The sequence below is a fragment of the Onychostruthus taczanowskii genome, unplaced genomic scaffold (assembly GCF_017590055.1).
Source record: "Onychostruthus taczanowskii isolate IOZ18803 unplaced genomic scaffold, ASM1759005v1 scaffold13, whole genome shotgun sequence".
Lineage (NCBI taxonomy): Eukaryota > Metazoa > Chordata > Aves > Passeriformes > Passeridae > Onychostruthus > Onychostruthus taczanowskii.
The window spans coordinates 11,715,251-11,738,217 of NW_024498462.1; the positions used below are offsets into that span (position 1 = coordinate 11,715,251).

At 41.0% G+C, this 22,967-nt stretch overlaps 1 protein-coding gene across 2 annotated transcripts; it reads left to right on the forward strand.

Moving 5' to 3' along the window:
- Positions 1-4,451: 4,451 nt before the first annotated feature.
- APOOL (apolipoprotein O like) lies at positions 4,452-18,385 on the forward strand. 2 transcript variants are annotated; one of them, XM_041396595.1, is made up of 9 exons: positions 4,452-4,499; positions 7,644-7,748; positions 8,485-8,604; positions 10,174-10,228; positions 10,379-10,477; positions 10,805-10,896; positions 11,250-11,336; positions 12,912-13,068; positions 14,757-18,385. In XM_041396595.1, exons 1-9 carry the CDS (start codon positions 4,488-4,490, stop codon positions 14,852-14,854), a joined length of 825 nt encoding a protein of 274 aa, XP_041252529.1. In that variant the 5' UTR covers positions 4,452-4,487; the 3' UTR covers positions 14,855-18,385. The 2 variants fall into 2 exon arrangements, with proteins under 2 accessions (XP_041252529.1, XP_041252528.1); XM_041396594.1 differs by lacking the exon at positions 4,452-4,499 and adding an exon at positions 6,047-6,140.
- The last annotated feature ends 4,582 nt before the right edge of the window (positions 18,386-22,967 follow it).

Genomic DNA, 22,967 nt, shown 5'->3' on the forward strand with positions numbered 1-22,967 from the left:
AATAGCTCTCTCGGCATCACTTCCTGAGAGAACCAAGACATTTTTCTTGGTTTCATTACTTTAAGTGAAAACTACCCTGAGCTTGCTCTAATTGACATGAACAAAAATCAGAGGAGGAGTAGGAGGGGGTTATTATCAGTACATTCAGCTCTGGCTGCTGCCTTTTGAGCTGGGAATGTGGTGCTCCACTGGCTTTTTCCAAGGAGAAATAAATGAGTGTTGCAGAGAATTGTACATGGCCAGTTAAGCCTCGCTCCTCTCAGCAGTTACAGCTCGTTCTCCAAGGTCCTGTGAAGGACACAACAGGTACCTTTGAAGGAGTTACTTTACAGTGGCAATGGGAAGGGCTCAGCCTCCTCAAAAATGGTACAATTCTGCTGCTGACCTTTAGGAGATTTCACTTTAAATGTTAATAGGACCTCTGGGAGAAAAATGAAGAATCTGGTAGAAGTTGTTTAACTCAACACGAATCTGAGGAGAACAAAGAACATTCCTATCTTTGTCTCAAGTAATGCAAATCAGGCCAAGATTATCACAAACATTATTTGCCATATTCTTTCCTCATGTGGTCTTACTGTCTTCCAAAGTGATAAAAGCATTCTTTGTACCAAAAATAGCAGTATTTATGACCAAGGTGATATAGCTGGGGGCTGTTGATCCTTGAGGAGAGAGAGAGCTCTGCCAGCAGAGCTATTTTGTGATAATTCACCAACAGTTTGTACGAACCCTTCATGCAGTGGGGAACAGAGTCCTTCAAAGATGGTTTGTGTAAAACGACCCTTGGCTAAGGCACCATGAGCACAACAAACCCAGCCCCTCTGCAATGCCTGTCAGCTGCCCTGAACCGGAGATACCCCCAGGCAATTTAATTATAGTTTAAACACTCAGTTCGTCAGTAAAGCAAGTCCTGTGTCTCTACAGAGGTTCTGACTGTCTCCAGAGCCAGTCCTAGGGAGATTCCTTAAGGAAGAGAGCACAGGCCTGTCAGTATTGCTGAGCCTCAGCCTGAACCTCATTCAGGGCATACCTGGGTTCTCCATATTTAATGGTAGAGAAATAAGTGTTGGCTGGGTCTCATAAAGGATTTTATTCTCTCCTCAGTTTTCACAGTAGGGAAATGGTGCTTTAGGGCAGCCAGAAGGGCACATGGTAGATTTTCCATGTACCACATGCCTTAGGCCACAGCACACCACCTTCCCTGCTGCCAAATGGTGTTTATTTACCACTAGGACAAAAAAAATAGGTAACAACAGGAAAGACTGGAGAAGCAATATTAGCTATTTATTTATATTCAGTATTAAAAAGCTCTTGTTCTTCCAGAATGTTTCCCTCACTAAAGCTGAGGCTCAGGGTCGGATTCCCAGGCAGGATGCTGTAGGGAAAGGTCCTCCATCTCCTCTCTCAGATGTATTCACACCATGTGGCTGAGGCTCTTGATGGGTGTGAAGTGGGCACAGATCTGAAAATCCCTTCTGAAAATCACATCTGAGCCCTATCAGCTGTTGCATGGAAATTTCATGGCTATTTAAACCAAAACTAGTAAGTTGTATTTCCTTACTTGATGTTTATAGCTATTTTCTTTGCTCCCATTACACACAAGTGAAATGTGATGTTTCTGATCAGTTCCACTCTCTAACATGTGGGCAGGGAACTCTCCACTCCGGATATAACTAATAGAAAAAGAAACATTTTTTAAAGCTTATTTTCTATATTTTACGGGTTATGCCACTCTTGCACATCCAGAAGGAGGTTTATAAATAATATTGTTTAAGTTTTTATCAGGTTTGAAGACAGGTGATATACTACTGGGACCTCCTCTTAATAAAAATATTTAAATAATTCAGACAGAAACTGCCTTCAGGAAAAGAACCATATTCACTCTTAATGCAGGCCAGACAGATATATCTTTATTTTTATCAAGAACATACATGTGTTAGAAGTGACAGTTAGGGACTTTAAGCATTAATGCCACTGTATGAGCAGTATTTGAAAGAAAGCAATGTTGTAAAAATGATCAAATATGTCAACAACCGGCTGTTTGACCAGCTAAGCCCTGTAGCTTCTGTCCTCACATTTCTAGAATATTGTTCATCCTCAGGCGTTGGTGAGGGTATCAATACAGATCTTTTTACTAACAGTAAATGTGTCTGTCCGAATGCTGCAGATTAACTAAGGATGTCACATTATACATATTAACTATTGCATTTTTTCACTAGCAACCACGAAACAAATACGTCTCAACAAACTGTGTTCGCTGGCCAAAATACCAGTAAGACCCTGTTACCAGTTAAGACTTCTGTTTTACTGAGAAACATGGATTTCAGCTTAAAAATCTGATGAGAAAACAGGTTAGGATGTAAGAGAAATGCACTAGTATTAATAAAGGTTTTACATTTGACACATACTGTATTACAAAGACAATATCCTTGTAAGACCATTAATTGCTGGGCCATAGGTGACTTCCATCTAGGTTACTAAATAGCTAATAAACCTTGTACAGAGCCTTTTTTAGATAACGCTTACATGTATGGAAATGTATGACACCCTTGTACTATGGCTTGCACTTTACTTGCATTAAACTGTGAAGTAGGCTGTAGTAATGTCTTTGTATATTCAGGGGTTGAAATACCAAAGCACTGGAGTATCGTACTGCTGGTGTTCAACCTGTCCAACGTGCTGACAACGTGTATTTTGCAAACCCCACCAACTTCAAATCTTTGGCAAATAACGCTATGGGGTCTCCATGGTCTTTGTTTCTTTGTAAATATAAACATTCTTACTGTTTCTGTAGCAATAGGAGGTTATGAACCAAACTTTCACTAGGACTGTTTTCAATAACAAAAAAATAAAAATAAAAATAAAAATCTATAGCGCCTTGTAAAAAAAAAATCATGGAGACTCCATGACCTGTGGGCATTTTTGTTTACAAGCAGTATGTATATATGTATTAGAGGCAGAACTGTTATTTATCACAAAGTTATATTGTGGATGATTCTTTCTTAAATAAATATATGTTTTCTGTCATTAAGAAAAATAAGTATTTTAGAGCCATCTTGAGAAGTTTGAAGTGTCAAGCTTCAAATACGAGTAATCTTCCATGTTTCAGCCTTGTTTTTCTAATCAGCTGGGAGATGAACTGAGAGGCAATGGAAAACCACCTGTCCATGCCAGGGAAATGCTGGAGTTGTACGTTTTTGAGCATTCTGCAACTTTTCTATAGTGCCCATCGTGCTTAGTGCTTTGACGAGCAGATGCTCCATCGGTACCGCAGTAAATCCCTCAGCTCGTGGACGCTACAGAGAGAAAACCAATGGTTCTAGACTAATACAGGTCAAACGAGGTTTCAACCCCTGGATAACACAGTATTTCTTCAGTTTCACAACAGTATTTTTAATTTTATACTTGTCTATGTTGAGAGATAACCCAATAGTTTCTATAGGCAATGAACATTAGGTTTCTTTTTTCCCTCTTTCCAGATGAGTTCTGTGTGAATTACTGTAACCGGCTGCGTTTTCTATCACAGATTAATAACTTGTTAACTTTTTGTGTGTCTACAATGAAAATTTATGAATGGAAAACTTCACTGTGTGTTGCTCACTGGGCATATACCTCATGGTACATTGCACAGACGTGTAAGTTGTAAGTTGCACTGCAACATTAAAAAAAGGAACATATTGCTCTTTTTTCAAAGATATTAACTTATTTAAGAGATATAGTCTGTACATTATTAAAAAAAAACAAAAACAAAAACAAACATTTATTCTTCCTAAATTCAAACAAAGCTTTTGTTTTGGGGAAAAACAAAAAAAAAAAAAGTTGTAAACTTCCGTTGTAAATTTGGACTTCAATAAACGAATTATCTGCACTTAGATTGTGTGTTTATGGGGGATTTTGTGCGTTCTGAGGGAGATCCCGGCTGAGGGTGATGCGGGCTGAGGGGCATGGCCGTCGATCTGAGGGGGATCCCGGCTGGGGGCGATGCGGGCTGAGGGGCATGGCCGTCGATCTGAGGGGGATCCCGGCTGAGGGCGATGCCGCCCGATCGCGGCGCGATCCCTGCCACGGCTGAGGGGAATCCATCCATCCCTGCCCGCTTCGGGACGATGCCCGCCGTGGGTGAGGGGAATTATCCCTGCCCGCTTTGGGGCCATGCCGGCTGAGGGGGATGCCTGCCCCGGCTGAGGGGGATCATCCCTGCCCGCTTTGGGGCGCTGCCCTCCCGGGCTGAGAGGAATACATCCCTGCCCGCTTTGAGGCGATGCCTGCTGAGGGGAATCCGTCCCTGCCCGCTTTGTGGGGATGCCAACTGAGGGGAATCCATCCCTGCCCGCTTTGTGGGGATGCCAGCTGAGGGGAATCCGTCCCTGCCCGCTTCGGAGCGACGCCGGCTGAGGGCGATCCCGCCCGGCCCGAGCGCGGTCCCGCCCCGGCCCCTCGGCCCCGCCCGGCGCGGCCCTTCCCGCGCGCCGTACGCGGCGCTGTCCAACATGGCGGCCAAGGTGAGTGTCCGCCCGCCCTCAGGCCGGCGCTGCCCCGGCCCCGCGGCTCCGCTGCTCCTCAGGCTCCGCTCCCGCTCCTGCGGCAGCTCGGGACAGCCGGGGCTGCTCCGTGCGGCCCCTCGGCAGCGCCCGGCCCGCCGGTGCCGGCGGGAAGGAACCCCCGGTGCCGCGGAAGCCGGGGTCAGGTGGAGGAATGGGGCAGTGAGAGGTCTCTGGTGGTGTGGGACTTGACGGGGAAAGAGCTGGTTCGAGAGGTGGTTAAATTGTACATCAAAGGAATAAAAGCGGTGTTTCTCTTCTGGTTCTTCTCCATGTACTCGCAGCCCCCGAAACACCTTCAGCTCGAGGAATATCAAGATGATAGTTCGCTAGTAACATGATAAAGTGCTGTACATCACTAAAACAAGGCTGTTAAAATCGTGCTGTTACGAGCTAACAGGGTTAGAAGTTCCTAAAATATCGTTAGTTGTAGGAATAATACAGTGTCTTTAAACAGAAAAACATGCATGTAAAGAGCTAAGCTTTCTCACAAATATTTAGACAGGTTTTCCAGTGTTGGCAGTCAAATTGATGAATAGGTTGCTGTCACATGAATCTTCATATTTACTTTTTTAAAGCATTTAAAATGTGTATATATCTGCAAAGGAAATGATGATGCCAGCGAGGACAGACGGAAATTAAAACACTTTGCTTTTTAGTTTGTTAAGGCAAAAGAAACTGTCTTTGGCTTTGCTGTCTGGCTGGGTGATCTTGTTTGTTTGGCTTAGTACATAAATCTGAATGATTCAGTACCTTTAGTGAAATGATATCATTTTATGTGCATTCCTTACTATTTACTATGAAATAATTATTAATAAGAGTTTTATTCTTCAAAAGATTTCACTCTCTGTGGGTCACTTACCAAGACTAAAACCAAATCCATGGAGTATCAGGGAGTTGAGGTGAAGTGGAAGGATCTGTTCCATTTTTGGAGGTTTTTTTGGTGGTTTTCACCAGAGATTTATAAAGACATACCTGAATTAGGATACTGGCTTTGGCCTACAAGCTTCTGGCAATCACCATGTCTCGTGTAACTTCTGGGGAAAATAAACCAAAAGGATGTGAGACAGTTTGGTGATCCACCTCAAGACATCTGAGTGGTAGGAGAAAGTCATAAACCTGTCACTGTTTATTCTTTAATTAGCATCTTTTCATGGAAGATTTGATACGAGGTAGCTGCTAAATTTTAATCTTATTTTATCCTGGCTAGCAGATTTCTATTTTGTGATACAGAAATCGTATTTTTTAATATAAATCCATGCATCAAATTTTTGCATATACTCCACTCCTCTGATTCCATTTGTTTTGAGGCAGTTCCTTCCTTCAGAGCAAGTTTCCTGCTCCAGTTCTTGAAGCAAGCACACAGAATTTGCAGTTTCAGTGGAAAACAATGTCTTGGAGATTAGCATAAATTAACTATATGGTTTTATTATTGTTTAGTTTGTATTCTGCATCTTTTGAGTGGAAGGCAGTGAATTCTTTGTAGTGATGTAGCTTTTTAACTTTGTTTTAATAGAATCTGTATTTTTGATCGTTGATAAGATTCCAACACTTTGAAGCAGATTGTTTGAAATGCAAAGAATTAAAGCCAAAATTACCCAGGTACATTTGACAGTTTTATTATTCTATTTTGATTGGTCTTTCTCCAGTTCTACTGTTAAGAGGCATAGCTGTAACAATTTTCTGCTAGAGAGCATATAATGCATTTCTTCAGCAAATAATTGCTGTTCAGGCTTCTCATCAAAAATACTGCCATGTCTGTTTGTCTTTGGTGTGTTTTTTATTTCTGGGAAAAAACCCTTCAGGTTGTCAGTGTTGCAGGTCAGGAACTTGGCAGTGGTGTCACAGGGAATGTTTTAATACTGGCCATTGACCTTTCCTTCTGGTGGTCTTCAGCTCTGTGTCTGTGCAGAATTCATCTCCAGAAATGTCACCTGGCTTTTGTACCTGCAGCAATTTCCTGGATTCCTCAAAAAGAAGATTTTTATTTATTTGTAAGTCAGTAGTCAGCTGATGTTCTGGAGTCATTCTAGTGGCTGAACCTGCAATCCCAGGGTGTTTCACAGCTCCAGCCTGTTGCAGGTGTTTTTCTCTGTGCTTTCCTAGTGTTTGATATATCAATGTAATCCTGCAATTTCTTAATTGTCAGTAACTTCTGTGGAAGTTTTCCTAGGTAAAATACTTACTGGTTTCTTTACCTAAACAATATATGATTTTTGTTCTTTAATGCCTCATAAGGAACTTTTAATAAAATAATTTCAGTAAATTAATACAAGAAACAGCTTAGCTAATTGAGGTCTTTTTCTCAAATCACCTTGTGATTAGATAAGGAACAGCTCCGTGCAGTGAAGCCTCTTTAGTGGAGTCAAGGTGATGTTGCTTTTTCTTTCACTCTGGTTCTTTGTGATTTCAGTAGAAAAGAGTGAAACCCTCTTGGGATAACTGCCAGTGTAAATGTTAGCCAGTACAGCTATTTCCTTGGATCTTTAAACATTTATGTGTTTGTCTGCAGGCACCCAAAAGTAAAGCAATTACTGTCAGTCAGGAGCTGGACCACTTTGATCATTCCCTGTGTAGCTTTCTCTTTCACACTGAGAACAGAGTCCATTGTGACTCTAAGAAATATATTGGGTTTTTTTAAGTGAACAATACAACTTCTTGTGCTCTATCCCTTTAAAATTCAATTTTCCTTCTAGTGCCTACTGAAATTGGTGTCTTGTTCTGGTAGCATGCTGTATGGAAATAATCAATCTGAATTACGATAGGTTTAAAATAGTTATTCTTTAATTCTTCAGAATAGGAGTTCCTGCATCCTGAGTAAATTGCAACTGAATTTGCCCTAAGAAGTGATGGAAGCATCAGTGTGGCTTTGAACACAAAGTTCTTCCTGGTATTTTGGACAGAAAACTGTTGTTGTCAGGGGTCTTTAACCTTTTCTTTACCATTATAATTTGAGAAAATCCTTCTATAAGTCAGAAGACATTTCTAAAAGGCATAATGCTTAAAAAAAGTTTTAAAAGTGACTTGTGCAATTCTATATTTGATCAATCCAAAGGGAAATTTTCATTTCAGCATTAAGACTCCCTTTTTTCATCTCTGTCCCAGGTGGCAAAGCTGGCAGCTGTTTCTTCTGGGCTGCCATTTGTATGCATTACTGTGTATGCAGCAACAGAGAAGGAATCAAAAAGTCAGCTGGTGAAGCCAGATAAGGTATGAATCTTCCTCTTTTTTTGGTCTTTAAAATAATACTAGAAAAACCTGCAGAACAGCAGCTCTGTCCATTGAATTATATTACTCAGTAACTAAAATATATAGCAAATATGTGATAATAAATAACTGACCACTACGGCTCAAATAAAACACAAAGTGTTACCATACTAAATTAATAAAGTTTTATATAATTATTATTACTACAATATTTCAAAAATGAAGTCAGAAAATGTGAAAATAGAACACTTTCTGATGAGTCCTTTTCGAATGTGCAATTTCTAGTAATACACAAATCCACCTTCTGATTATTCTTTGCTTCATAGTGAGTAATTCTGCTTCTAAGAACCCATACCAGTGTTTCAGTTTTCAGTAGTAATACACAAATCCACCTTCTAATTATTCTTTGCTTCATAGTGAGTAATTCTGCTTTAAGAAGCCATACCAGTGTTTCAGTTTTCAGTAGTAATACACAAAGCCACCTTCTGATTATTCTTTGCTTCACAGTGAGTAGTTGTGCTTTAAGAAGCCCTGCCATTGTTTGGGTTTTCCCTTCCAAAGAGTGCGCTCCCACTGGAGTGCAGCCAGCGTGGAGCTCTGGGAGCTGCTCATTGCGCAGAGAGGCTCTGTGCGCTGCGGCGGCGGCGCTGGGGGTTTGCAGGCTGGAAAAGGCCCCGTGAGCTGCAGCAGCTCCTGGGAGCAGAGCCGTGCCCTGCGCTCAGCTCTGCTTTGTTTGCAGCTCCCCATTTACAGCGCGCCCCCGCCGAGCTCCCGCTACGTCCAGGAGCAGCCGGGGCTCCTGCAGCAGCAGCTCACGGCCCTGCGGAGGAGCACCGGCCACTACTTCGGGTGGTGCCAGGTAAGGGATGCACCCAGCCTGTCCTGCAGTTCCCTCAGCACTAAATACTGCAAAAACGGGTTACTTCCCCATGGAGGGTTTTTTTGGCAGGTCCTTTATCGCTGGTCGGGGGCTATGTACAAATCACGAACGGGACAGGACTGATAGGAACGTGCCTTGAGCTGTTTTATTTCCAGCATCAGTCTCATTACATGGTTATGACAATGGGAAGATGCCATCAGCTCACATCCCAGGCAGCAGACCAAGAAATTAATGTTACAACTTTATAAGTTTTTTGACCAATCACTCAAAGCAAAAGCATATTGACAGTAGTTCTGTCCAATCGCTGTAAGCACACGTACCTTTGGTTAAAACAGTGCTTGCTTATTTCAAATACAATACCTGCTTGTAAGCCTTAAAACCCAATGCACAGAGCTCCATTAAGCTCAGAGCTTCCTAATATCTCACTAGATAGACTTTTCTGCAGCTTAGGGAGTTATTCTAGCTAAGTGTTAATACACAGACCATTGTTCCATTTGTCCTTTTCTACTCTTCCCATAATTTTTCTGCTGACATATTTTATGGCTGTTGCTTAGCTCTAATCACAGTTCTGCTGTCTCTGAGGCCTGCCTTTTGCAGCTTTCCCAAAACCCTCCGATTTTATGGATTCCCAGAGTCCTTGTCTTGCATAAGATAATTTTGGATGGAAAAATGAGCCCTCCTTCTACAGCAGGAGTTACGTGGGTAAATTCTTGCTGGGAGAACTTGAGGGTGTTTTGGAGTCTGAAATTCCAGGTGCAGTGTATGGAGAAGGAGCTGCTTCCAAAGGGCAGTACCTGACAAAAAAGACAAACAGAATGCATCCCATGTATCTGTTGCAGCAGGCTGTTCCTCAGGAGCCATCAGAAACACCTCCCAGCTCTGTTACTGTTCCAGGTGGAGAGGGAGCTGTGGTGCCTGTTACTGCTTTTGTACCTGCTGGGAAGCAGCAGCTTCACCCTGGCTCTTGGCCATAGGAGATTTTGTGCTTGTGTTTTGCTTTTGCAAAAAACATGTAGACCCTAATAGTTGAAAAAAAATTCAGAATGTCTTCAAAATGTATTTTCTGTAAATTGTGATTCCATTGGTATGGGAAAATGTTGTTAGTGGCTGCATGACTGAAATACTCCTGTTATAAATCTGGACCAAACTTTTTAATGCCATTAATCATTGTGAGTTCCTGCCACTGAGTAGCAGTGACCTCTGGTGGTACAAATTCGGTGTTGTTCTTTCAGTTTTCCCGGGAAAGTCTCTAGGGAAGAGAAGATTGTATTTTATAATTGAATTTTCCTATACAGTTGGCATCCAGGTGTTTTCCTACTCTAGAGTTCCTGAAATGTCAGTTTTGAAAGGGAGCTTACATTAGAGATTATTTTTTAATTGATTGTCAATGTAAGTTTTAAAAATATAAGTATTTGTTTGTCACAAAGAGGGTAGATCTCTGCACAGCCTTTCTAGAAGGTCACTGGTTTGGTTTTTTTAAAGTTACACAGTATTTCTTTGTCTCATTGTGCTGAGATACTTTCTGGTTTTGTTTTTCTTTCCTTGTAGAGTGTCTATGTCTTTATTAAAAATGGAATAATGGATTCAATTCAGTTTGGAAAAGGTAGGAAAGTCACATATCTGTCTCATTTCATCTATATAAACTCTCAGTAAAATCAGAATTTTCACCTTTATTTCTTAAGTGGGAAATAAAAAAAATGACCAATAACTGAATTGCCCTGGGTTTCTTTGTCCTTTTTTTCCCATTTCTTAGATGCTTATGTTTACCTGAACAACCCCCCCCCAGAATTTCTTCCCAAAGCTGCTCTAATTACGGTGTCAGGCCTGGCTGGTGTAGTGCTGGCAAGAAAAGGTAAAGTTTGCTTGTTTTCATTACTGGCCTGTGGGGTGTGGAGCTTGTAACAGTTCTAGTGGTGAGAATACTCTTCTCAAACATGGGCAAAAGCCTGTGGGACTAAAATAAATTCCTGTAAATGAAGGGACATTGTTGATTGCTGTTAGGAGCTGGCTGAGAGCTGACAGAGCAGGACTAGACAGACTAATGATACAATTCTTCTTCTCATTCTTCATAATATTTGAAAACCTAGTTTGGGATTATTTATCTTTGCATTTAGTTGTTACAACTACTTAGTTTGCATTTCATTTTTGTCTAATTATTCAAAATATTTGCTTTGTACAGGTTCTAGATTTAAGAAGATTGTTTATCCATTGGGACTTGCTGCTGTAGGATATTCTGTTTGTTACCCAGCTCAGTCAGTGGTCATTGCAAAGGTAAGTTTCTGGTTTTATCTGTGGTCATTTCCAACACAGTGGGACAAGTTTGCATCCTTTAACCTGGTGCTCCATCTATTGTGCCAACATTGCCAGCACACTGTTTGAAATCAGGGTTTGATTTCATTTGGAGTAGGTGGGTTTAGCATGGAAACGTTCCCTGTGGATTCCTAATAAAAATTTAAACATTATTTACAATTTGGATGATGTAAGGGAATATGCACTAGATCTTGAAAAGTAGATGCTTTAGGATGGTGTCAAGCATGTTCTCATGCAAACGTGATTAATTTAATTGAATAGTCTGTCTTTGTATTTTAAAAACTGTTCTTAAATTATGTTTTTCTAAAAAATAGGTCACAGGGAAGAAGTTGCTTTGTGCAAGTCATCAGACCTATGAGGCTGTGAGGTCACTGTGGGCAGACAAGGAAGCTGTCACCAAGGTAGGACTTGGGAAGTCATGACAACTCACACGTTGAGAGGGAGCTTAGAAAGTTGTGGACTCTTTTCTTCATGCTGTTCAAGGTTTACTGATGGTGTTAAGGAAGGCACCAACCCCAATCTGATCTTTGTGTCACTTCAGTGTTTAATTGTTTTTGCACCTTTCACACCAGTGGGTATTGAGATCCCCTCTCAATAGCAGTCCCATGCAAGGTGAACATGAGAAGAATGAGTTTCTCTTTAGAGATCTGTTTTTATCTTGGCATAAAGGATCCATTTTGATTCAAGCTTTGGTCTTAAGCAGCCCCTGAATTTAGACTAAACACACTCAGGATTTCAGTAGGTATGACTGGCTTACTGCTCTACAACCCTTGCAGGAAGTCTGGTTTATTTACCCTGTGATATGAATTGTCCATGGCTGATTTATTTCTTCTCCTTGTCCTGTGCTCATGGCAGCCATAGTGAATAAATGGTCACTAACCTCTGTACATTGACCTGCTACGTATGGAAAAGTTATCAGAGTGTTCAACATTCTCTTCCCCACCATAACCTTCTCTTACAGAGCAGGCTTTCTAACTCTGATCTAATTATTGTTCTCCTCAGAATTTTCTCTAGTTTCTCTGATTTTTCTGTTTCTCAGGGATTTTGTGCATGGTTTTTTTAAGTGAGGCAGTCAAAATAGGACATATTAAACAGCTGAAGCCTTGCCAGCAGAGAGTAGAGGGCAATATGAACCTTCTGTAAATTACATATGGAATTTGGGTTAGTAATCCCAGAAGTAAATGTGGGTTTTATCCAGCCCAAAAGGTTTTTTTTTCCCTCAAGTGGAAATTTATAAAACCTTGATAAAAGTAGCACTTCCCAAGTAGAATTACAGCTTTGCACAGTAGTCCTTCATTGCTCTTTTCAAAGAAAATTTCAGTTTCTCAGTTATATTAATGTGTAGAATATTTTGCTTTAAATTTACAGTGCTCATTGGCATGCAGTCCTCACCCTTTATTTCTTCTGAGAAGCACAAATGGAATTCTGAGTTTTGAAAATGAGATTCAGATAACTGCCATTAAACTGATAGCAAAACAAGAATTGATGTGGTACAGACACTTTTCTTAACTTCATTTTTTCCCCTGAGTGAAGCCTCTTCCCAAGACATATTATTTCTCATTACTAGGGTGTAACCATGACTTACCTTTCCATCTCCTGCTAACTGGAGGTAGTAAGTGCTCTGTAAACACTCAGGGCTCTTTCAGTCTTGTGTAAGGCTAAAGGCTCCTCACCTGGAAATGAACTTGTGAAGTTCTTGGAGGGTCTCTGGTAAAAGCACAGCTTCAGTCCTAAGTATATACTGATGACAATTTCCCTTCTACATGAATTTATTCTGTCTGATCTGTGGGGTTTCATGAATTTTACTTTTTCCAGCTGTGCCCCTTGTGTGCAGCTGACTAGTTGAATATCATTGTATGATGTCATATCTGAAAATGATTTCATAAGATAAGCTCCCAGACTTTAAAGCTTTATTTTGCAGTAATGTATTAAGCATATACCCATGTGCTTTCTTTTTATTAATGTTTGGTTCACAGCTGCAGCAAGAGTCAAAACCAATTATGCAGGAAGATGAGAAAAAGAAGGGAATTTCTAGTACCAAACCTGAGTCTGCTGTTGAGTCAAGATCACTTAACAGAACAGAATCTCTTCCAGTAGAGTGTTGGAGTAATGAAGATCCAGTGCCTTCTTCAGGTGAATTAAACATTTCAAGTGTAATCTCAGGGCAACTTGCAAATCCAATTAGTTGACTTAATTTTGCACTTACTCTTGCTCTAAACTGGAGCAGACTGTCAGTGCATATTATTCTTGAGAGCATATTTTGCATGCTGTCATTTAATACATATTTCAGAGCCTCAGGGAGGTGATAATTTTCTCATTGTGGACTCTGTCATAACAGAATTACATATTTGCTGATCTCTCTCAATAATGTCAGAGAACCAATATTAATGTAAAGCAGGTTCTTTCATAGGCCAAAATAAGGAATAATCCAAATGCAAGTCACACAAAAAAGTTTTAATTTGGATTATTGTTAGAAAATTGAAGTCTTGAATGGATTGCATTACTTTTAGCCTCTGCTAACAGTGCAGAATGATCCATAGTGGAATGAAAGAGGAGTGTGTAATTGAGAAATGAAGCATTGGATTTGATTTTGTTGGGTTTTCTGCAGTGGTTCCTTGTGCATCTTAAGTGGTTGAGATAATCAACTAGATCACATAACAGCCTGTTTAAACAGACAAAAATTTGGTAGTCCAATTTTTAAGAGAAAACAGTGGAATTACCCATTAAAGGATTACTAAATTTGATTTAAATTATTGTTACCTTTTGTAAGGGCAACTTCTAAATTTAATTTGTTATGAGGAAATCGCTTGGAAGGAAGGAATTGTTACCAGAGATATTTTTTTTCTGGAAAGCAAGCAGGATGTACTTGGATGAGGATTTTAGTTTTTATTTTCCTTTATTTTCACTGTAGTGTGCATTCACATCTTTGCTTTGCCCCTGAATTTTTTCTGATTTAGTTTGTGGAATGCTTTGATCTGTTTCTACACTTGCTCCAGGCCAAACTGTCTTTATTGGGTTTGTGTTTATAGATCTGTCATTGCTTTCATAAGTGGAATTAGTTCATGTCCCTAATACAGCCAAAAATATCCCTGCCCTAAATGAATCTGTGTTGCCAGAGATGTTTATTTTCTCAGTCCAAGTGGGGCAAAGCTTTCAGGAGGATGTAACACCCTTTGTTGGATCAAGTGATGTAGCTAGAAAAGAAGCAGATGAGGAACAGGAGCTACAGCCCCAGAAAAGCTGCCTTAATATTCCCCTAGAATTCCCTCTGGAATTTCAGTGTCATTAAATATGTCAGCCTGTGCACTGCCCTTCAGTGAGTGGGAGGGTTCAGTGGTTTACTAAACTCAGTTTGTGGTTTTTGGAAGCTCAGAAGTGAAACTAAGTGAGAGTGCTTGTCTTCATTTGGAATTCTTGCCGTCTGGCAGCAGCTTCAGGGGAGATCTGGCAGGGCTGGTTGTGGGATCCTGCTCTGCTCCTGGACAACAAACACCTCAGAGCTTTTTCCATGCCTCAGACTTTCCCTTCCTTTCCATGTGTTGGGCAAAGCATCACAATTTCTTCTCTCTCTGTTGGGTTAGGAGGTGGAGTTGGAGAGTGAGAAGAGGTCCTGCTCTCCATCCCCTGCTGTGCCCAGCATTCCAGCCTGCCCTCATCCTCCTCTATCAGTTCTTAACACACTGAACTGGAGCAGACAGATTTTCATTTTTTCTAAGTGTTTGGTAATACAGAAATTCTCAAAATGTACCAGTAAGCTTTTTTTCCTTACAGCTCAAGTGTATGCATACTTTTTAACCATATTTCTTTACTGTCTCTAACAGGAACAGTGAAGACATCAAAATTTAAGCCTGATCCAAAACTTACAGACCATGGTCAGTCCAACCCAGAAGATGTGGACATGTACAGCACCAGGAGCTAAGCCAAGTCTGCTTTACAGAATGCAAAATGTTACAGATAAGGGGGAGGGAAGAAGGGAAGCAATAATCTTTACAGTACATACTCTGTGAGGTATAATTTCATCAGATATTTTCTTATCTCCAATTTGTATTATTGACTTACATGATTCTGTTTAGTGCTTATTTTGTTCCTGACTCCATATAAGCAGTGGGAATTCACTCAGTGTCATTAGTGAGACACTGAGAAAACAAGATTTGTCAGTGTCTTCTCCCAGTGGGGCTTCTCTGTGCCAAACTTGCTAATAAATGTCACTTCACAAAGGATATTTGAAAATGCAAACGTATCTCTGCTTTGGCTCAGATGTTCGTTGATCTGAATGAAGACTGTGAGGGATGGGCTTTGCAGAGGCTTCTTCATCTTTTATCTTTCAGCTCTGGAATGAAGTGCAAGTTCCTGCTGGTCTGAGTATCCTTAAAATCTCCGTGGTTGTGTCACGTGAACAGCATTGGCTTTAAAGCTTGTGTAAAAGAGTCACTTTTTTCATTACAAAATAATTTGGTACTGTTGGCCTCTTTCACGAAGGTGAATGGAAACAACTCCTTGTCCTGCACACCTCTGCTGTGTTCAAATGTCTCTGAAGTTGGGCAAAAACACACAGCTGATCTCTAAACATCCTTTCTAGGCTATGCATCAACTTTCACCTGCTTCTAATACTTGGAAAAACTGTGTTTTAATTGCTTAATCCATGAAACTGATACTGAATTTATATAAAATCCATTAGAAGTGTTTAGGAAGTGGGAAATCTGTAATTTCAAGGTTTAAACTGCTGACAGTTAAAATGCAGAACTAGTAGGCAGCCAACTTTTTCATCCCACAAGTTTGTATGCGATACCTCATTGATTTTGGTATTTTTTTCCAAAAGAATGATATTAGAAATCAAGTTTCCTAGGATGAAACTTTTCAAACACTGCTTTCATCATGGTGTATATCTCTGTACTTCTGTTCATCCTCCATTTCTCTTCATTCTGTTACCTTTTAATTAAGGAAAATACCTTTTAATTAAGGAAAAATTGCTGTGAAATTGAGGGGGAAGCAAGAGAGACCATATGAACAGATAGTGTGGATGGAAGGCTAAAGCCTGAAATGCTGCTGTTCTCAGCACTGGGATGTGATGGGATATTTGCTCTTCTCTCCAGAAGAAGAAATTTCATGACCTGATTTCTTCTCCAAGGCTGCTGATGCAAAGGCAAATGGCCAGTGAAATACAGGCAGAATTCCTGGTGTCCCTGTGGGATCAGCAAAGTTGTGAGCAGATGCTGCAGGATGGAATGTGCAGAAGGCACAAATGGTGAATGAGTAACAGAAGAAAAGCTTTTAGGATGGGTCAGAAACAAATTGATATTTTAAAATCCAAATTTCAGGTGAAGTGTTGGTCTTTATTACAGAGTCCAGTGCAAGGTGAAGTCAGAAAATGTGAAGTTTAAAAGAAGAATTCTGTAAGTGAAACTTGCTTGGGACAGCTGACATTTAATGTCTTGTGTTTCTTTAATCATCTCTTAAAGGCCCAGGCAACTGTCAGAGTTCAGGCAGCACTCAGAGGATATTAAATCAATCTTCAGAGAGCTCCTGGACATGACACATTTAGTGTTTCATCACAGAGAGAGGAGTAGAAAAATTAGATGGCTGGGCTTCATATACCATTTCCAGGGAAACAGATGAAGACATAAGTGAAAATTGTGAAGAAATTATCATTTTCAAGTGCATGACTGGATGCCAGAAATTGTATTATCTGTCTCCCTTTGATAACATTCTGGATAAAAACATGAAGGAAAAGCCATCTGCTCTGCTCCTCAATTGTTAAATTCTAACTTTGAGTGATGTGCTACCACAGCAAGTCAACAGGAAAGGTAAGATGATGCAGATTTGCTTGGATTTTGCAGGAGTTTACTGTGGTGAGATTTTTCAGGCCGTAATAAAAATCTCTGCCCAGGAATTGGTCTTGTGGGAGCAGGGAGAGGAGCTGCAGGGTTGCTGTTGTGGAGCCAGCACATCTGCCATTCCCAGGAGAGCAGCCTTGGGACACTGCCTCTTCCCTGGTGCCAGAAACTGCCCTGGGACTGCCCAGGTTCTGGGGGCATTTCCACTCAGGTCTGGTGATGCAGGTGGGGTGTCTGCTCTGCAGATGTCCCTTGGCTCTTTGCTGGGGCAGGCAGGAGTCAGGAGTTCCATGGCAGCCCCTGATCCTGTTCATGCTGTGCATGGCCCTGGTGCACAAAGCTGTCCTGGGGTGCCATTTCAGGCTCAAATGACTCCTTAGGGCACTGTTGGGACAGAATTAAACCTCAGAGTTAAACATCTTCTGGGACACAACTTAAAATGAGTGTTCATGTCCAGTCTGATGAGCAACAGGATGAGGGATGCAGTTCTGTAGCTCACAGAATGGAGTCCCTGTGCTGTGTCATGTTTTGGTAGGACAGAGGAGTGAGCAGCACAGGGTTACTCCAGCTCAGGGTTTGCCAGGTGGCTGCTCCATCCCTGGAAGTGCCAGGGCCAGGTTGGACAGGGTTTTAGCAGCCTGGGATAGTGCCAGGTGACCCTGCCCAGGGCAGGGGTGGAAGAAAATGAGCTGTAAGGTCCCTTGCAACCCACACCAGTCCATGGTGATGCTGCTGATGTTATTGTCACTTTTTAATTTAGTTTTTTCATCAGCTGAGATTTCTCTTTCTTCTCAAGGCAGGGCAATTTTCCGTTTGTTTCATTTGTATCATCAGTTTTTGTTTACTACCCCCACACAGTGGGGTTAAAATTAGAAGGTTTTGGTTGTGAAACAGATACAGCTAAGGACTACTCTTCCCTAACTGCAGCCAAAGACAGTGGGAGAAAAGGATGGAAAGTTTTGTATTCTGACTGGGTGTGTTCTCTGTTCATCTGAACCTCCAGGGATTGTTTAATACTTCAGAGCTGACTGCAAGGAGCTGTAGCCACATGTCTGTATTAGTAATTTCTAGTAAAGGTGCTATGCAATGGCTTTAAAAAAGCAAATTCAGATCTGGATAATGCCGTGCTTGTGAGTCCTGGGTAACCACGTGCCTGACTTGGGCTCTTGAAGATTTCAGACCCAATGGATAAATCTGTTACACTGAAAAGTTAACATAAAACATGGGAAAAGTTTTATTGTGAGACATGGTTTTATTAACTTATAGTGAAACACTTTGAAATGCCTCTCAAATGTATCCTTAAGAGTCACTTAAGTTTATTTCACAATGCAATAATACAGTAACATAAAAGTAAGAATGTATATTGTAATTTTTATATAAGTTATATATTTGTGAAAAAATCAATGTCTTAAAGAATGGGGTCACATGGTATTTTATAATTCAGAAATAGCTTTAATTTAATGCATGGGGGTTTTATTTATGGTTGATTGTATTCAATATAGAGAGATTTGGAGCTTGTTGATATTAATTTTTTATTTACATAAAACTGATTGTGATACTTTATTTTGTCATATCACTCTGAGGCACCTGGAAATAAAGGGTGATAAGATACTTTTTAAAAACTAAGTTTAATTTTTGTGTGTTGTTTTCATCTGTAGGAAACTTGTCAATTCCTTCCCTTTCCTTTTTAATTTAAGAGTTCATTTCTGATGACTAAGTCATGCTTGGTTTATTAATGTTGGGGGAAAAACTTCACCCCTGAAGTACTGAAACATCCTAGAAGGAATCCCTGAAGCAACAGGACAGATCAATGCTCAGTGGCCTAAATTTTGAGAAGTGCTTCCATTTCCTTCTCTTGGTAGTTTTTTTCTAAAGAATGGTGTAGTTCAGGACTTGGAAAAACTAAAGTTTTTATCCATGCTGGAGGAGTGACACTGTCCAAGAAGGAAGCAGGTGGTAAATGTGTTTGTCTCAGTGTGACTCTGCCAGTCTCCCAGATGAAGTATTTTGCCAAGCCAGGGTCATAAATTATGTAATCCATGGTGTAACCTAAAGAGTGAATTACTCAAAAGGAAGAAAATTGTGTGAATGAGTAACGGGGCTGTTTTAATGGCACATTGTCCCTGTGATTCTTGAACAGCTTGGGAGATACTGGAAAGGTATTGGAATGCAGCAGTGTTGTTATCTTGTAGTGAAAGTTTGGAGTATTTCAGTGAAATGCTGAAAATATATTTTAAATCCAAAAAGAAAGTGGGGTCCCACAAAGCTAATACTTTTTAAAAAGGACAATCAGTAGGCACTGGATTTTTTTGTGTGTGGTTTTTAATTTAAAGTGCAGGATTCCCAGAAGCCAAGCTCAGCAATGTGCTGATGGCAAGCTGCAGCCAAGGAAGGCTGTGATTGAAGCCATTCTAGAAGTCAGGGTGTCTTTCTTCCTGCCCCTGTTGTGCTTTTGTTGTGGACCAGAGCCAGAGAACAAACCCAGTGAAACCCTGGGTTCACTGTGGGCAGAGGCAAACACCGTTGTTCAAGGTGAAGTTACTCCTTTGTCCTTTTGTTTACAGGCACAGGAGATGGATTTTGCTGCAACACCTGAAAGAAATTCCACTGCTGTGACCAGGGAATAGGTGTAAACTGAGCCTGTCATGGTTTCAAGCCTTGGTAACCTTTTGTGGGCTCTATTTGTAGCAGTCCTGACACCAGTGTTTGGGGAATCTGTAGCTTGTGCTCAGTTTGTGTCACTCTCAGGACCCTGCAATGCTGCAGGAGGAGAGCCTGGTCTCCACAGCCATCTTGAACCAGATCTGAATTAAAATTAAAGGTCATGAGCAGTTCCATCTTCCACATTGATTTTAGTCAGCAACTTTGGTTTACTTACATGCCTCTCTTTGAAGAAATTAAATGAGCCTGGATGTTGTTATAGAATGAATAACTTGGCACTTGATTGTGCTGAGTTCCAGAAACTCAGACAATAAGAGGAGGAAATGGGTGTGCTGTGCTGTTCAAAGCTCTCAGCTGTTCAGGTCTGCTGGCTCTGGGTTTACTTGCTGTTACCCAACTGGGCACTGAAAACAGAAACTGACTCTCAGCCCCTCCAGCCCTTCCTCAGGCCAGGTCCAAGCCCTCTGCATCCAATAAATGCCAATGATGTAGCAAAGTCAGGAGTTTGTGATTTTTAACCTGCCTCATTAAAAAATCTCACTCAAGGAGAATCTGCCCGTTGCTGTTCTGCATCCTTGAATCAAATCTGACAGGCCAGGTAAAGGTGTTTGTTCATCAGCCAACGTGAGGCTCCCACTGAGCAGCTGGGAGCTGGAGCCAGAGGGGAATTCCCTGTCAGCAGGAGAACGGAGCATCTGCAGGAACTGCTTCTTCACACTTCTGCCTTACATCTGAACAAGGATTGTGCAATTTCTTTCACTGAGGTAAATATTAATTTCTTTGTTGTGGTCTGTTGTAAAGCAATCTTCTGGCAGGACTGAGAATCTCTTATCTACTGCTGTAATATTAAGTGCTGTTGGGCTTTAGCCAAAGCAGTATGCTTTCAAGAATTTGCTAGGCATTGATTTTTAGAGATCATTATTTATCCTTTGAAAAGCAAAGTTTAAAGTTTACCTTTTGCTGTTAATGTAACTGTGCTTGGCATGTTCACATAAGCAGCCAACTCCTGTCAAATTAGGAAATCCACGTTGGGATTTTATCAGTTATGGATTAGTTTTGAAAGCCCTGTGCTAAAAACAATGCTTGTGCTAACTTCAGCTTCAATGCAGTCAAACTCCACAAACTTGGGGTGTAACCTGGGTAGTGTTTGGGGTGACCACAGAGTCAGGATCTTGTGCAGTGAATGTTGAGAATTTTTAAGGACTCTTTAAATAAAAAACAAGAAAGATGACGGGGTGTGCTAAGGTGTGAGTTTCTGTCATTGCTCATCCTTGCCACATGGGTATTTTCTATTCTTTTCTCAGAAAAATGAAAAATTAATTGACAAAACTTAATGGTAGATGCGTCCAATTACAGGATTCCCTTCTTCCCATCACATCCATCTTCGATGGCTTCAGGACCATGGCTTTGTCTTTAAAAACAATGGAATTGTTTTGGAATGGAATTTCCAGGAAATTGTCTGCATGTAGTCCAGGGTTGTTATCTGTAAAAGGTAGCATAAGCCTAAAAGAAGAGAGAGGCTCCTGACAGATACCTTGGTGTGTTGAAATTTATGTCATTAAATGAATACATTACATCTGATTAAAAAAAATTCAGAAACAGCAAGATCAATGAGATATTTTTATGGAACTAGCTTGTTTCATAAAGGAAAATATGCTGGGTAAGTTATCAGGAAGTTGTATCAGTTTTAAGTTAATTAGTAATTCTTTATAGAGAAGGATGCTGTAAAACAAGCTCAAAATCCACAATCCACAGCAGCAGAAAGGCAAGTTCATTCTGCTGCTGGCAAAGTGTGGAAGAAAAGGCCAGATGTCCTTTCTGAAAGTCCTGCTGTGTGTCCTGGTCCTGGCCAGCCCCTTGCTGAGTGAAGCTTCACAACGTAAGAGCTGCTGGAATTCTGCTTTGTGGTTCTCAGAGCAGGGACGTGGCCATGTCCACTCCTGTGGGCAGTGCTGCTGGGGCACTGCAGTCCCTTGGGGGGGATTGCTGCTTGGGAATCCTCCTTAGGCTTTAGGCTGGGTTTATTTCAAATAACAGCAAAACAGTGTAAATGTGCAAACCTTGGTGAGACAGCTGCTGTCCTGTGTTTGGTGTCACAGGGAACAGGTTACAACCGTATGAATTAATGACACCTGAAACTCAGTATCATGGTGAGTTGGGATCATTTTGAGTTAGTCTCTGAATTTCAGAAGGGTATTTTTAAATGAGTTAAATTGTTTGGTTCTATTTCAGCAAGGAAGAAAACAATTGGTATATGAGTTAAAAAAAACATACACTTTTTAATAGGAAGTGTTCTTAGACTTTTTTTGATACTAGGGAAGAAAACAATTGGTATACGAGTTAAAAAAACATACACTTTTTAATAGGAAGTGTTCTTAGACTTTTTTTGATACCAACAGGGAGAAAATCATCAATAATTAAGAGCATGACAGTGAGAATGCACTGATGGGAAAGTTATTTTAAGTGAATAGTGAAGGAATGGAATTGTTTCTGGTTCTGTTAGACCAGTGTTGGCCTGCAATTATTTTATGAGAAGATTTTCCACATATTTAACTGACATATTTATTTGGTTTATCCTCACTGTTCTGTACCTGGTAGCTACCAGTTATTTGTAACTGGGTATCCCTAAGCCAATAGCAGTGTAAACCAGCTGCAGTTATTATTTTTCTAAGAGTTTTGATTTGTGATCTGAGGAATTTTTTGATGCTACTCTAAACTTTCATTTGCAAAAAAAAAAGTTGCCACTTGAAGGCTAACTTGGCATTTGTATAGACCACAGTATTTGAAGGGCTCAGCAGTGAGTTCCTTTATCACATGGAATATTAGAGCATTAGTAGCAAAGGGCACACACTCCTTCTCTCCCAGCAGAATCACAACTGGTGATTTTCTGCTGCCTTAGTATTTTTTGTATCATTGGTAAAAGAATTGTCATTTGTGTTACTGATCAGAGGGGTAGCTAAAAACATTGCTTATCTCCCAGATGAACCATGCCAAATGCTGCTTGGGATTTTTCATTGTTCTGTACTTTATAGCCATAACACATGACCAGCAGTTAGGTTTTCTTGGAAGATGTTCCAGTGCTGATGCCCTCTGGAGAGGAGAGCATGCAGTGTGTGCAAATGGACTGGTGCGAGCCTTGGTCACTGTAAACAGATTTATCTCTGATAAGCACCAAGTGTTGGAATAGAGGCACTTGGACAGTGGAAAGGAAGGAGGCTTCCATCTCTTTCTGCAGTGCAGGCTGCTCCCAGCACAGTTCCTCTGGCTAGCAATGCCTCAGTCAGGAGTTGGTTCTGCTGGGAAGTCCATCTGACTTTAATGTGACAGTGGCAGTGACATTAAAGCTGCTCCAGCAGTTGCCTGCTGGGCTCGGAAGGTTCTGCTCAGAGATCTCGGCCAGCTCTGCCCCTGGCTGCGTTCCAAACGTGGCTCCCCTCACTGGGAGCTGTTGTGCACAATCAGATTTGGCTCTGGTGGCAGTTTGGGGGCTTTTCTGGGTGTTCAGGCTGGTGCCTGGCACTGAGTCCGAGCGCTGAG

Coding starts and splice junctions, on each gene's coding strand:
- APOOL (XM_041396594.1), top strand. CDS start 6,111: ATGCAAAGAATTAAAGCCAAAATTACCCAG. Junction 10,897..11,249: donor AGTCAGTGGTCATTGCAAAG/GTAAGTTTCTGG, acceptor TCTAAAAAATAG/GTCACAGGGAAGAAGTTGCT. Junction 11,337..12,911: donor ACAAGGAAGCTGTCACCAAG/GTAGGACTTGGG, acceptor TTTGGTTCACAG/CTGCAGCAAGAGTCAAAACC.